The 15,848-nt window shown below is 34.7% G+C and overlaps 1 protein-coding gene across 2 annotated transcripts in view; it reads left to right on the top strand.

Moving 5' to 3' along the window:
• PolD2 (DNA polymerase delta subunit 2) overlaps positions 1-15,848 on the top strand; it is a 43,455-nt gene that overhangs the window by 8,389 nt on the left and 19,218 nt on the right. For both annotated transcript variants that reach the window (XM_069845432.1, XM_069845431.1), the window contains exons 4-7: positions 1,268-1,416; positions 5,692-5,819; positions 9,759-9,851; positions 12,844-13,036. In XM_069845432.1, coding sequence (XP_069701533.1) covers positions 1,268-1,416; positions 5,692-5,819; positions 9,759-9,851; positions 12,844-13,036 — 563 coding nt within the window. The remainder of the gene's footprint in view (positions 1-1,267; positions 1,417-5,691; positions 5,820-9,758; positions 9,852-12,843; positions 13,037-15,848) is intronic.

The raw sequence follows: 15,848 nt of genomic DNA, 5'->3' as shown, positions 1-15,848 counted from the left end.
ATAATCGTGTTTGAATACTATTGGTGTAATATGAATAATGATCGACACAAATATAATATTGTCATGTCTTCATGGTACCAACAATTAGCTTGATAATTTTAAATATTAAGCTCATTCTCATAGAAGTTGTCACATAGACTTTTCAATTGTTTGCTTTCATATTTTCAGATCTTACTTACAATTTTGTGCTACATGTGTTTATTATTGTAGGAAAAAGAAATTTGAATGAGGAACAGTCAGTTATTGTTGGGTGACAGAAGGTATAAGATCGGTTTAGCTAGAATGCCTAAATTCAGTAAACCATTGCTTACGTTAATGAATTTGGTGCCCAAATGTTTTCAACCGATAGAACAGTTTTGTTATGTAAGGTTTGTGAAAAGACAGTTAATCACGAAAAAAAAGTATTTTATAAGTCAACATGTGTCACCTACAAAATAAATATGTGAGAGTTATGTTCTATCTATCTTTGTAGTGTATCCAGCTATTTGCTGACAACATGTGTTCCACTATGTTTCACTATGGATTTCCTCTTCTTACAAATGATGGGTAAAAAGCACGATACTGGTTGTATATTTCAGCAGCCACATTCCAAAGATGTGGTGTATTCAGTATAAGCCTATATTGGAGAATATTGTCCAAGGTTACAGGGATTGCAGATTTAAGATAAGTTCTATGGATGTTTGTGACAGGGCAGTTTATGAGGATATATTCCAAATCATCTTCGTTGCACCAGCAACAACTACTAGAGTGAACAAGATGAAAGCAGTGAAGATACTTCTGAGTGATAATATGGCCTGTCCTTGCTCTTGCTAAGAAAGTTTGTATGTGTCTGGGAATGTTGCGGAACACTTGTAAATCATTAGGTTGTATGTTTTGAAGAACTTGCCTTTATCAGAAGAAAGCCATAATTCGACCCATAAATTTGTTAAATGAGAATTAACTGCAGAATATGCACAGGTTAAAGAAGTTATTTGCATAGGTTTGGGCCCCAAAGATGTTGCCTGTTTGGCATTATTATCAACAATCTCATTTCCAGTGATGCCGCAATGACTATGTTGATATAATTTAAATTGATTGCTAAAATACAGTATATTATGCCTTTTTAAAATTTATAATCCCTTTTTCAAAGATTATTGTGCCTTTTTTTTTACGTTTTTATTGCCTTTTTTGACTGCCTATTTTAATTATTATAAATGCCTAAACATCTGGGCTCTAGTTGTTATAATGCTTAGTGTGAAAAAAAGTATAAGTTTCTCTCCTTTTCTAGATTTGTTGTTTTTCTGAGTGGCTTGGACTTGGTTAATAGTAGCGATTCCTTGCTCCCACTTCAACTGTTTGTTGATTGGATTGGAGGTTTCCTTGGTGACATGGGAGAACAGGAACGTCAAGCAAGTGCTGTGCGTGTCATTATTGCAGGTGAGAACAGTCCACAATATCATTATGAGCTCAGATCATGCCAGACTATCTCAAACTACATTTAAATTCATAGGAGAGATGTTTATCTATCACAATGCATTGAAATGGTTCAAAATAAAAGCTACATCCACATTCAACATATTAATTCTCATAACGGACATTTCTCATAAAGGGAGTGGTATGACTAGGCATCACATTTTTTATAAATTCCAACTTATATGATAGAAGGTAACAAAATCTGTAACTGCTATCCAGAATACACAAATTCACACACACAATTTGGTTGGAAGTGTCTTACTGGTCAAAATCAATACTTTTTTAATGATTAGTCGTGAAAATTCCCCACTATTTCATAAAAGAAACGTAAACCAACTCTCATAGGTTGAAGTCAGTAGTTTCCTTTTCAGTGTAAAGGTTTAAAGTCTCATGTGAAATTAGATTACTGCACATAATAGCATTTTTTTTTGTATAATTTTTAGAAGGGAATTACAAGATTGTGACTCCATTCATAGCCAAATAATGTTTAATTAAAGCATTGTAATGAACTTACGTCGAAACCTCCCCCAAATTGCAAACATAGAACTAGATCTCTACAGCAGATAGACAAATATAAAAAATTAGCTGTTCATACGAACTGTAAGGTTGCGAAATTAAAGTTTGAGTAAAAGGTTATTGAAAAATTGAGTAGTCTTAATTTGATAGTCCTCACTCAGCTGGCACAGTGTATTGTGAGCACAAACTTGTTTCGCATATCATATGACATTGTTAGCACTTCCCTTCTCAGAACAATAAATTTGAAGTAATTACTCTATAAAATTTTCTTTAAATTTCACATTACACTACTTAATATGAAAAGAAGTCGTAAGAAATGAAGCTTGTGTTTTTTGAATGGTAATTGTAGTTTTGTTGAAAATTAATGTTACATTTTCATAATGTGTTGTAGGCCTATATAATTGCAACTGGACATGCTTTATGTTAGAAGTATCTCCATGCTGACCTCTGATTAGTTTACAATACCATCTATAGAAATGTTATTTTGCTGTCATTTTTGACAATATCCATAATCGCCTTGTGAATATTATTTCTATACAGCTTCCTTAAAAGGCCAGTTGCATGAAAGTTCCACATAACAAGTCCTGTCTATACAGTGAATGCTGTAAACTTCCCATTGCATTTTCTGCTGGGTATGCAGATTGACATACATAATACACTGTGTCCATACTAAGAGTGTACAAAAATAATAGCTTATAATTTCACAACCGTATATTATAATTCCTTAAGATAAAGCTCAATCAATAGAAAAATTCTCCAAGATTTCGTTTCATACCTTTTCCATGGCCATTGTTGTGTGCAATGTTTTGTTTCAAGCTTATTGTTGCATGGTCATTGTTGTGTAAAATGTTTTGTATCACGCTTATTGTTGTATGAATGAAAATTTGCATTTATCAGTCTAGTTCCTTGTCACTAGGGATGCGGACGGTACAGCAAAAAGTTCAATGCGTGCTCTGGTTTGCAGAATTGAATTCAGTTACGCGTGTTCAGCGGCACATACAGAGGGAATGGAATGTGAATCCTCCTACACGAAAATCCATTTACGAGTGAGGTAGAACACTATGAGATAATGGAAGCTTGATTTCAAAGGCAGGAAAACATTCTAAAAAGCATGTGGCCGAAATGGCTGTGGATCAGGTGCGTGAATCATTTGCTAGAAGCCCACGTAAATCAATTAGGCAGGCTAGTAGGGAACTGCAGATTCCTAGTTGAACAGTTAACAAGATTCTACACAAATGTCTCTGTATGCATGCTTACAAACTTCAGTTCCTTCATCAACTCAAACCAGATGATTGTCGCAAAAGAGCTAATTTCTGTAATGAGATGATTTGGCATATCGATGAAAATCCCAGGTATGTCAATTTGTTGCTATTCAGTGATCACGTTTGCGGGAAGGTTAATCGTCATAACTGCCACATATGGAGTTCTCAGAATCCCTACAGTGTAATTGAACATGAAAGGAACTTGCCAAAACTTAATGTCTGGTTCGGAATGCACAAAAATGGAGTAATTGGCCCATTCTTTTTTATGGAGCCTACAGTGACGGGAGTCACATACCTTGATATGCTGGAGAACTTTGCTATTCTGCATTTTCTGCCAGGTTTAACATTTCAGCAGAATGGTGCTCCCCTACACGTCTATCGAAATGTTGGATGTAATCTTCCCAAGAAATAGGATTGGTAGGGTTGGGCCAACTTTCTGGCCACCTAGATCCCCGGATTTAATTCCTTTGGATTTTTTTGCGTGGGGCTTTATTAAAAATTTTGTATACAGCAGAAAATTTCGTAATTAGATTGATTTGAGACAGCATATCATTCAAGCAGTTGAGCTTATAACACCTGATATGTTGGTGAACACCTGGCGAGAAGTTGAGTATCATTTTGGTACCTGTCGAGCTATAAATAGTGCTCATGTTGAAGTGTACTAGTGGAAATAAAAACTTTTTCAGTTACTGTATACAATGCAGAAGAAATTTATGTTCTTCTTCTTCTTCTTCTTCATGCATTAAGCCCTACAAAGGCTTGTTGCGCGCTCCAAATTATTAGTTCATTGGTCTTTCCATCGTTTTTTTGGTCTTCCTATGTTTCGTTTCCCTTCTGGTATATAATTTAATATTTTCTTTGGGTATCTTCTCTCATCCATTCTGTCTACGTGATCTAGCCATTTTTGTCTATGATGGTCTATTCCTTCATTTAGGCTAAAAATCTGTAATTGATTTCTTATGTCTTCATTTCTGATTCTGTCCCTTTTAGTGATTCCCAGAACTGATCTTAAAAAACCTCATTTCTGCTGCCTGTAGTCTACTTTTATCTCTACTTGTCATTGTCCAAGTTTCACTACTATATAGAGTTGCAGGAACTGCCATAGTTTTATAAAATTTTATCATTGTATCTTTTCTTACTTTATTTTTTAAAGTTCTTTTAATTGTTCCGCATATTTTTGAAAACATTTCAACTTTATTTCCAATATCTACCTCTTTAATATACAGTGGCGTATACTGGTTAAAGGGTTTGGGCTACCGCTGACCCTATTATTACACAAAATATATCTAACAATTACTTTATATTATAAACTTTTTCTTTTGTAATTTCCTTGGGCTACCGCCGGTAGCCCTGGTAGCCCGCAAAATACGCCCCTGTTAATATATGATATTGATGATCCTAAAAATTTAAATGTATTTACTTGTTCAATTATATTATTGTCTAATACAAGTTTACATCTTAGCGGATGAGTTCCTTGAAATGCCATAGCTTTGGTTTTATTTTTTTATGTAATAAACCTTATCCAAGTTACGATATAAGCTATTATTTCTGTATACTTTAGTGTGGACATAGTGTATTTGGACACACACTATCATATAAGATAATTCTTCTAATCTGGCTTTCAGGTATAGCTCCTTGTGAAACTGACTTGAATAATTTCAAGGGAAAAATTGTTCTGAGGTTGGGTATCGAACCTGGAACCTTTGGCTGAGCATGCCAACACTCTACTGACTGAGCTACTCAGGAACTCTACCAGCCAGAGAGCCAGCATTGAGTGCATTCTGTATGACTTAAATTTGTGCTTTCCTGTTAACGAACAGTGACGTGTATTATACAAATCTGGCTCTCAGGTATCTCCCTGCGAAACTGACTTGAATAACACAAATTTAAGTTACTGGGTAGTTCAGTGCATAGAGCATTGGCACGCTCAGCCAAAGGTCCTGAGTTCGATACCTGGCCCCGGAACAATTTTTCCCTTGAAATTATTCAAGGTAATTCTTATTGTTAGCTAATCCACAGCTGTGGAGTAATGGTTAGCATATCTGACCGTGAAACAAGCGGGCCTGGTTCAAAACCTGGTTGGAACAAGTCACCTGGTTGAGGTTTTTCCAGGGTTTTCCCTCAATGCATTAAAAACAAATGCTTTGTAACTTTCAGTGCTGGACTCTGGACTCATTTTGCTGGCATCACCTTCATCTCATTAAGATGCTAGATAACCATCGCAGTTAATAAAGCGTCATAAAATAAATCAGTTAACAAATTATTGTTAGCTTTGTGTATCTTTTGTAAATTTAAATTTCTAGAGCTGTTTGAGTTCGTTCTCAAGGAAACTATGTATGAGAGATCTTCTGTAATCTTAATTTCACTCATTAATGCAATAGGAAACTAAGGTTTAATTTGGTTATGGCTCTTAGTTGTAAATGATAAGATCTTAATCTTGCAAATGTGATCAATCTTTTAGGTAATTCCATCAGAGGTTATGCAGAATTCAAGGTACCTGTTTTACAAAATATTTACACTACAGATGTCGAGGATTCCATTACTTTGGAGGCCACTAAACTTTTGGATGACTTTTTAGTTCAGTTAACAGTGAGTACATGAAAGTATTTGTTAGATTAAGGTAGCAATTGACAGTATCAGTCTAAAAAGGTTGAGTGAATAAAAATAGCTTCTTCACCCACATTACTTCAGATTGAATGAAGATTAAAAATATATGTACAGTATTTCATTTCCCGTCTTTTAACGTAAGTGTTTACTTTTCACATAATGGTCACCTAATGAGATGCAGGGATGAACAACTTTTTTAACTGACAAACAATGATCTGAGCTTCATAACAACTGAATAAAATAGCATGTAAATATGATATGAAAATCTCAACTTTAAAATCTGTATGGAAATTAGTTGTAAGAAAAAAATAAACGATTGAAGGTTGTAAGGGATGATAAAATAATTGAGCAAATTTCCGATATTATATATTTGGGGAACATAATTTTAAACTACTCTACGCAAGAAATTTTAATATCATACAAAAAGATAAAATAAAAGTATATAAAATAAGTGACATTATAGTGACACTTTTGTAGACCTGTTCTATTGGCTCTTAAAAGCTTTGAGATAATTAGCAAATGAAGACTGTAATATATGAAAAGTGAATTCCTTCTTTATAACAGCTGAGACTAACAGAGGATAGATACCAGTAGAGATCTGATAAGGTTGGTATTTCTGAACTTCGGAAAAATTTTTCTTGATGTCCATTTATGCACTTGCATTATTCCTAAGGCTTTCTTTTGTAAAACAAAAATATAATTAGCTTCAGAGGAGTTTCTCTAGAATATTAATCTATACAGTAAAACTTATGGAACAGTGAATGGAAACAGACAAAAGTGTCTAAACCGGAAAGTCAGAAGAAAAAGACAGTAAAACTTCATTGACGTTTTTATGGGGGTACGTGAGGGAAACTTACAACTGAAATGATATGTAATAATATCTGTAATTAGCATTTGGAAACTATATGGGGAGAACGAGTTAAATCAATTTAGTAACATTTTCACAAATTTATAACTTCACAGTTTGAGTCTATAATACAGTAATTTGAATTTATAACACATGTTCTTGAAGAATGTAAGATTATAGGAAATCTGAGCTGCTTAGAGCCAAAGCTAGCTGATATACTGTGTCACATTTCAAACTCCAGTCCACTACATTGACTTACTGTACTTTGTCCCGTGTAGTCTTCATTTTATAACAATACATGATTATTTTACAGAAAAGTCAGTTATTTTGAACTGCTTGCTCTTAAGCAATAAACCATGCCCTCAAATTGTGATCATTGTTCCATAAATAATTTGTTCAGTTACATCATGGTGTGTTACAAAAGTACCGTTTGTAAAGCAGTAACAGCTTCATTAAAGAACACAAAATTGCAGAAACAAGCACAAACAGCTTCGAATTTCAAAATGGGCCGCATCTTAACAATGAATACATGCTGTATTTTCGCGTTCTTACATTTTCATGAAAAACCTAATCTCGTGAAAAATTGATTTAGAACATATACATGACGTTTCTTATCTCCTTGGCTTTAAATATCATGTAAGTGTAAAAAGCATATAACCGAAATAAATTAATGGAGAGTATAAGAATTTTGCTGGGAGTTCAGAGAAAAAACACAAGTGTAAAAAAACATAAGATGTGTTAAATGTATAAAAGAAGTTTTACTGTATAATATGCTTGCAGGCTGTACTATGGACACAATGCTGGTGACATATAAGCCAATCATGAATGAAGAATGAATAATTTATAATTATGAATATCGTGATTTATCAATTTGCTAGTCTATTAATAGATGAGATAAAATTTTTTAATAAAAAATGCACGAAATTGAGGACTGATTTTTCTTTGTTTTTAGTGGCAGTTTCTTGTATGTATTTTGGTGGAAATAGCAAGATATCTTTTAAACATTACAGACTATAGGGTTGTATCCCATTCCTTTTCATATTATTTTAGCCAGAGCAGCATCTACTCACAAACGACTGCTTTCTGATGAGTGTGAAAGACTTGCATCTCAGACGTATTATTCATTCTATAACAAGAATGCATTTGCTAATTAAAAACATCTCCTCAATTGACTGATTTGAAAACTAAATGTACCGAAAATGTCAAACTTAAATATAATGTAGGCCTATGCAAATGTATGTCTAAGTGAAATTTTGTCGACCCTCTCATCTACTTATTAAAAAAAAATGTTATGATGGTGATATGATAACTACCTATAATGATGATTGTCAGAATGATGACAGTGATGATGAATTGACAGACAAGTAGGTTCAGACATTTACAATGTATTGTACGAGGTGTGTTAAAAAATATTGAACCTTAATTTTTTTCTATGAAAACAAATGAAGCATGAGAGGCATCCTTTGGTGGAGATGTGTAGGGGGTATTCATGTGCATGCTTGAATTTTTTCCCTCCTGCAGAAAGCTTCAGTCGCTGGCAGTTTTTGCTTATGAATGTGGAAGTGTAGTGAGCACCCATGGGATTGTCAAATGATGAAACGACTTGAGCAGTGATATTACATCAAATTTTGCCAAAATCTTGGTGATAACCCAAGTGGAAACCATTCACAAGATTCAACAGGTTTTTGGGGATGTATCTCACAGATACAAAAGTGGTACAACCACTTCGAAGATGGCCACACATCAGTGAACAGCGAACCATGCCCCTGTAGGCTCTCAACAAGCTGAAGCGACAATGTCATTGATCAAGTGCGGATTTTGGACATACAGGATCGTCGTATCACAGTCCAAGAACTTGTGAACGAGGCGGAGTTAAGTATTGGATCATTACATTCAATTTTGACTGGACCTGTAGGCAGCGACAACTTGACAGCTCCATCACGATAATGCACCCGTCCGTTCTTCGCATCTGATTCAGATTTCCTTGACCAAACACAACATTTCCGTGGTTCGGCAGTCACCCTATTCCCCTGATATAGCTCCTTGTGATTTTTGGTTATTCTTCATGTTGAAAATTCTGCTGAAAGAGATCCGATTTGAATCAAGAGAAGACATTATACTGAACGCGACAGCCCAGCTGAACATCATTCCAAAAGATGCGTTCCAGAAGTGTTTTCAACAATTGCGGGACGTCAGGGAGAATTGTGTGCATTACCAAGAGGACTAGAATAGAACCTCTATTATCCATGGTAATGAACAGGGTGGGCTGAACAGTTAATCGAAAAAATCGGATAATCCGTACCATAAAACATTTTCGTAAATTTAGTGAATAATTTTCTCTATGACCTTGCATTCAACATGCTAGGCAGTGTACCAGAAATTCACTGATTTATGTCTGGTTGTTAACAACGAGTTTTTAAGGGGCAAGAAAATTCTTTGTCATAACTTCTGTGGGAAAATAGGAGTAGTGGAGGTCTCAAGTTGTTTATTTACATACTTTATACACTTTAGCCTAGATTTTTATTAAATTGCACATAGTTGTGACGCCAGTCTTGTATTCTGAGATAAACCACAGTTTCTCATTCCCTAAACTACTCAATTATTTGTACTTTTTTATATTTAGCACAACACGATTTCTTTTGATACCTGTGGTAGACATTTGATATAGAAGTTATACAGTAAACTCAAACAGTAAACCATACTGTGTAAGGGTTAAAAGTCTTGTAATAACCCTCTCTAGAAAAAATAACGTGCTAATATAATGTACAGTAGTTCATATATTTCTGTAACAAAAAAAATCTGAGAGAAAGACAGTCAGATAATCTGCCAATCGATTAATAGAGTGACGGATTGTACTTTGAAGAAGATTAGAGTATGTATTGTGTATGAATAAATGTATTTTTGTCGATCAAAGATTCGATATTTTTTTAACACACCTTGTACGTTGATTTCAATATCTAATTGATATTGACTGGTGATGAATACTAGTTTGGTTTCTTGGCTGATAGGTGGGTGACACCAGTATGTCTTAGTTGGTATATTTTTTGTACTATATTAACTTTCTTAATTTTCAGTCATCAATTGATATTGATGTGATGCCAGGGGAATTTGATCCAACAAACCACATGATGCCTCAGCAGCCACTCCATTACTGTATGCTTCCACAGGTATGTCTCATTTAATTGTTATTGCCTAGAATGATGTTCTATAGTTAGTTTTTACAGTGTAAATGTAAAATAATTGCAACTTTTTTCATATTTCTTGCAAACTTGTACACGTGAATAGATGATCTGTCATTTTGATTGATTTCCTTGCAAATTGTAATTGTAATTGAAATACTAATATATATTTTAAGTCTGTGCAGATGTGCCATCAGACAGTAGTGTACAGTTTTCAATGAAAACTAACTAAAACTTTTTTTTTTGTTTATGCTGATGATTGGTCAATTTGAATTAGTCCATTCCTCCTCCTCCCCTTCCCCATGCTGATTTTTCTTTGTTTTTAGTGGCAGTTTCTTGTATGTATTTTGGTGGAAATAGCAAGATATCTTTTAAACATTACAGACTATAGGGTTGTATCCCACTTCCTTTTCATATTATTTTAGCCAGAGCTGCATCTACTCACAAACGACTGCTTTCTGATGAGTGTGAAAGACTTGCATCTCAGACGTATTATTCATTCTATAACAAGAATGCGTTTGCTAATTAAAAAGATCTCCTTCCTATTGATGTTTTATGATCACTTCATTACTTACAATGACGAATCCTATTGGAGCATCTCGGATGACACTTTCAAAAGCTTTTTATGTTTGTGTTGTTTAAAAAATCCATGTTGCCACTTCTGCTCTGTTATGTACAGATACAGACTTAAAATTTGGAGCCAGTCTTGATGGGAATTCACCTATATGTAGGCAACAATTTCACATGACTGTCCACAAGTCGCATATATACAGGGGCTCTTCTTTACTGCACATGCGCAATGTGTTGTAAGCGAAACTTATACAATAAGAAAGCTCCAAATTTTATTTCCGTACCTGTACAGTTCTATATACCAGCCTTTAAAGTACTGTGTATGTGATAAGTTGTAGTCTTTTGTACCATGGTAGTAATATAGTGATATTTAACATATTTTTTTTTTTAATTATTGTTGTTCTCCATTGGCTGAATTTGGGAGTATTTAACTCATTCTTCTTGCCTCCCAGTAGAGACCAGTTTGATTCTTTGTTTTTTTTTTTTTTTTTTTTTAACTCCTTGTTTAAGTTGGGACACTCTTGTAGGTGTTTATAGCCCATTCTTGATCATTGTTGTTTACAAAGGGAGCACTCGTCTGTTTTGTACATTCCAATTTTGTGGAGGTAGACAGCTAAGCAGTCATATCCTGAGTTTAAACGAAATATAGCTAGGTCTAGATCTGTGACAGTTGTTCCAGATTTTATATTGATATTTGCCGAAGTCTTTCCTTGTGCTTGTTGGCTAATTTTATTTTTTTATTTTGCAACTATCTTAACTTCTATTGTGCGAAAGAGGGTATGATGACTTATTTTTTTGTTTTCTTTGTGGAAAGTAGTGCCCTTTTTGCCAGAAGATCTGGGCGTCATTTCCTGAGACACCTACATGTGTCGGTATCCAATGAAAGTGTATTTGTTTCTTTTGATTAGCTGTTTTGCTTCTGTGACTGTTGTGGTTACTGGGTTGTTATTTGAAGCTATGGAGTCCACTAAGAAAACTGCTTTGTTATGCTTATTTATTCTGTAGGTGAGCTGTTTTAAGGCGAACCTTATAGCTTCCACTTCGGTATCAAAATTAGTTTTGTGCTGACTGATTGACGACTGCTGTATAATGAGACAATAGGGTTGAGTAGATTATTTCCGCCTAAATTTATTCAGCTTCATATAAATACTTGAAGCATAATTTCAAATCATGTCAACACTACTTGACACGTGGCAGTTGTAATGTACAGTGAAAGTAAGGTTGAGAGGTTATTATTGTGTCAGTAGATGTTGATATTAAGGTAGGAGTTACAGACAACAAACAAAGACTTCCGATGTGATGGAATGGTCTATGGTGTGTTGTCCTTACAAAAATCGTGTGTACATTTTTCTTGCATTTATCTAAAAATACTCTCAGTGCAAGAAAATCACAAGCAATCCTAGTGAGACATCAACATCTATTATGCAACATTACTCATTTTCTTCCGTCAAATTAAACGACACAATAATCTCTTTTGCTTCCTGTGTTACAAACCTTGGAGTTTACTTCGATACACATTTAAACTGGAATAACCAAGTAACTCATATTATCAAAAAAAAGTGCTTTCCATACTACATTCCTTAAACAGCATTCGAAAATTTCTCCCTGTATCACTAAAAAAAATACTAGTGGAAACACTAGTAATGTCCCATTTTGATTATTGTGATTTTCTACTGACTGACCTCAATGTCAACCAGTCGCAAAAATTACAACGTGTTCACAATTATTGTGTTCGCCTCTTCTGTGATGTCTGTCATGCTGACCACATTACCCCATCCTTCCGAACTCTAAACTGTCTACAGCTTAACAAACGTAGAAATTTTCATTCCCTTGTTCTCCTTTTCCAAGTCCTTCACACCTCTGCACCTACCTACCTTGCCTCCCGTTTCAGTTACCTGTCATCGTATCACAATCTCTTCACATGCACATAGCCACATACTAGCCATACCAACACATAAGACATTATTGTATTCATCATCATACACAATCTCGCTCTCGCGCTTGTGGAATACCCTACCCAATGACATCAGAGACTGTCGAAATTTAACAGTGTTCAAAAACAAACTCATTAAGCATTTTCTTACTGCGTAGAGTAGGTTTAATTTTTACTTAAGTAAAAAAATTCTTTCTTTGTTCTTCTACTATAAACTGTTTAGCCTTTATTAATCAGTTAATCTTTTACTACTTCGATTTTTGTTGTATTTGTAAATTTAATATTAATTTTAATTATAATTGTAATTGTATTCTTAATATTGTAGTTGTAATCCTCTGGTAAAAGAGAAGAGAAGGCCTGATGACCTTATCTCTACCAGGTTAAATAAATAAATAAATACTATCTAATGTGGCATTAACAAGTTAATGGAATTTTGTAATTATGTCAGTTGTAATATTCTATTTGAATCTTCTTTAGGCTTCTAGATACGAGACATTTCATGGAGTATCAAATCCCTACGATTGTGAAATTGGAGGTCGACGAATGCTTGGGACTTCAGGTCAACCAATAGAAGACATTGCTCGTTACAGTAATTTGACAGATCCTCTGGATATACTTCAGCATACTTTGGAGTGGGCTCACCTTGCACCGACCTGCCCTGACACATTATGTAAGTTTATGTGTTCCTCCCTAACAGGATATGTAACATAGTAAAACTGTAAAAGTTTTGGTACCGTAACTCATTTGACTAATTAAGGGGGTCAGTGAAAATAATGGTAAGCCACATGTTCGTCTAAGTTAAGATTTCACTGGAACATTGTGCAGAAATAGTACAGCAAAGCTGTCTGAAGATTTTATATTTATATACAAGAATTGTGTCGCATCTGTGAATTTGTTGTTACCACTCTTTGATGCTAAGAAAACAGTAGGCTTAAATTTCCACCTTAACCACAGGTACATACTGATACAAAGGAAAGCATAACATTTTTAAATATGTTAAGTTAAAATGATAAAAAAAAAAAAAAAGAAGAAGAAAAGAAAAGAAAAACTCGATGTATGAGGTTGTTTGAAGTCTTTAAAGTATTTCCCTGGGATATTATCGGTATCTGACAAACCATTATGTACACCATGCTCTTCAATTATAAAGTTAATAATTTGAGTTCTCACTGTATGCATCTACGTAGTGTAATGAGATTATACAGAGCAATCCAAAAGTCTCGCACATCTTAATAATACATTCACATATATTTATAAAGATGAATTTATTACGTTTACTTACATGAGTTTTCACATGAGTTACACCATTTTTCACAGCATATTATGCTGAAAATGGCAGCCCCATTCAGTAATGCATATATAAACTCTTTTTACCACGTTTGCGGCCATTTTTTTGAGCACGCGTACACTGATGTTAATCTCCGTTGTTATATTCTTCTTTAGTTCCTCCAGAGTGTGCGGCCTGTTTTTGTATACCCTTCCTTTAAGATAACCCTACAGGGAGAAGTCTGGAGAACGTGGGGGCCATAATCCTCCAGAAATGATATGCTCACCAAAAAACTAACTCAGAAACTGCATGGTTTCATTAGATGTGTGACATGAGCCACTGTCCTGCTGGAACCAACACTCACGTTCATCATTGTCAAGAAGCGTTGATCCACAATCCCTAATCTCATTATGGTCGAATTGTTAGGCACTGCCACATCCGGATAATTCCTACGAAATTCGTCTACAACACGTGCATAAGAACGACTGGAAAAATAATGCTCAACAATGAAAACTCGTTGCTCTTGGGAAAATGACATGTTTGCCGAGCAATAAACAAAGGACTACTGCAAGCGTCAGTGTATACATACACATCACAATGACGTCTAGGTTTGTTGCTGTTAATACTCATGATGCTATCTAGCGGTAGCCGATAGCACTTTCCAACTTCACTACTCAATATAGACACTATAATTTTATTGTGCGCGACTTTTGGAGCGCTCTGTATGTTCTAGTTACAGAATTGGAGTAACATAATGCAGAAGAATAATTTTGGATTTTTGAGGGGACATATTAAAGTTGTACTGTATATTCAGTTAATACTGGGTATCCAGATGGAAGGTACAGGTATCGAAAATAATAATTAATATATCTATGTCCAGGTTACATCATCACAAACGGAATCTGTGACATTTTTTTTCCATACTCCACTTAAGTGCATACATCAGCTGGTAATGCACATGTGCAAACTCAGTAATGATGGCAACACCACAGAAAAAGTTTCGATATGTGTTGTGAGTAGCAGAGTTATAGTTTGTTACATCTGTGAGAGTTCTGTGCTTCAGTGGCTGGTCATGATAATATCTTTGAAAAATATTGGAGTGCAAGAGGTCAAATGACTTCATTGTCAAATGCCTGGCATTAGAAAACAACAACAACATCTGTGAGAGTCGTTTCAGAACCCGATATGGACGTCAGCCTCCTACACAGAAAAGCAACCAGTTCTGGGTCAATAAACTGAGAATTACGGATAGTCTGCTGCTTGTAAAATCTCCTGCAAAGCCACAGATATCTGAAGAAAATGTCAGTTACCTTAGAGAGGCATTTCTATGAAGTCTGTGCAAATCAGTTCATGCTGCTATCTAGCCGCTACAAATTCCACGTTCAACATTGCATGACATGTTACACAAAAGACTCTCTCTACTAAGAGCATACAAGATTCAAATTATTCAGGCATTGAAACCTAATGACAAATTCGTATCTACAAAGTTCACTATAGATATTCTAGAAACAATTGCTGCATCACCAGACTTACTCCTCATGTGAAGATCTTCATCTACTATATTAAGATCAACAATTTTCCAACACCTGAAACACCGCATAAGGGATACTGTGGCCACAGTAACACCAAATATGTTTCAAGTCACATGGAACAAGTATTGTCTGGATGCTTATCATGCCACCAGTGGAGCCCATATTGAAATCTATTTGGAAAGTTATATATTTAGAGAAACCTTTGAAAATTTCCGTAGTAAAGATGTAATCCATAAATTTGTATAAGAAGTGATGTTTGTAAGATACAAATTTTTTATTTTTGATACCTTTCATGCAGATACCTTGTATTCTAAAATGGATATACTGATAATTCTGCTGGTGTCTTTGTTCAAAGAATTGCGTACAGTAGAACCCCTATTTAACATTTATCTGGGGACACTGAATAATTAACTTAAATGGGGGTTGGCACTAAATAGGGGTTTGCTATTTTTGTTTTTGTTTAAAGAAATTTTGAATATGTTCGCAAAAATTCATTTTATTTATTAAGAAGCTACTATAAGTAGCAAATTATGAATAATACTCTAAAAAAAAAAAAAAAATTGGAAAACATTAAGTGGAAGCTGGGTGCCAATAAAATCTTCTCGCTGTCTCTGATACCTTTGCATTTGGATTTTTTTTCCATTTCGCGAATTAAATTAACTTCTACTTTGAGAGAAAGCATTTTC

The sequence above is a fragment of the Periplaneta americana genome, chromosome 14 (assembly GCF_040183065.1).
Source record: "Periplaneta americana isolate PAMFEO1 chromosome 14, P.americana_PAMFEO1_priV1, whole genome shotgun sequence".
Taxonomy (NCBI): domain Eukaryota; kingdom Metazoa; phylum Arthropoda; class Insecta; order Blattodea; family Blattidae; genus Periplaneta; species Periplaneta americana.
This window is presented reverse-complemented; position numbering and strand designations above follow the sequence as displayed.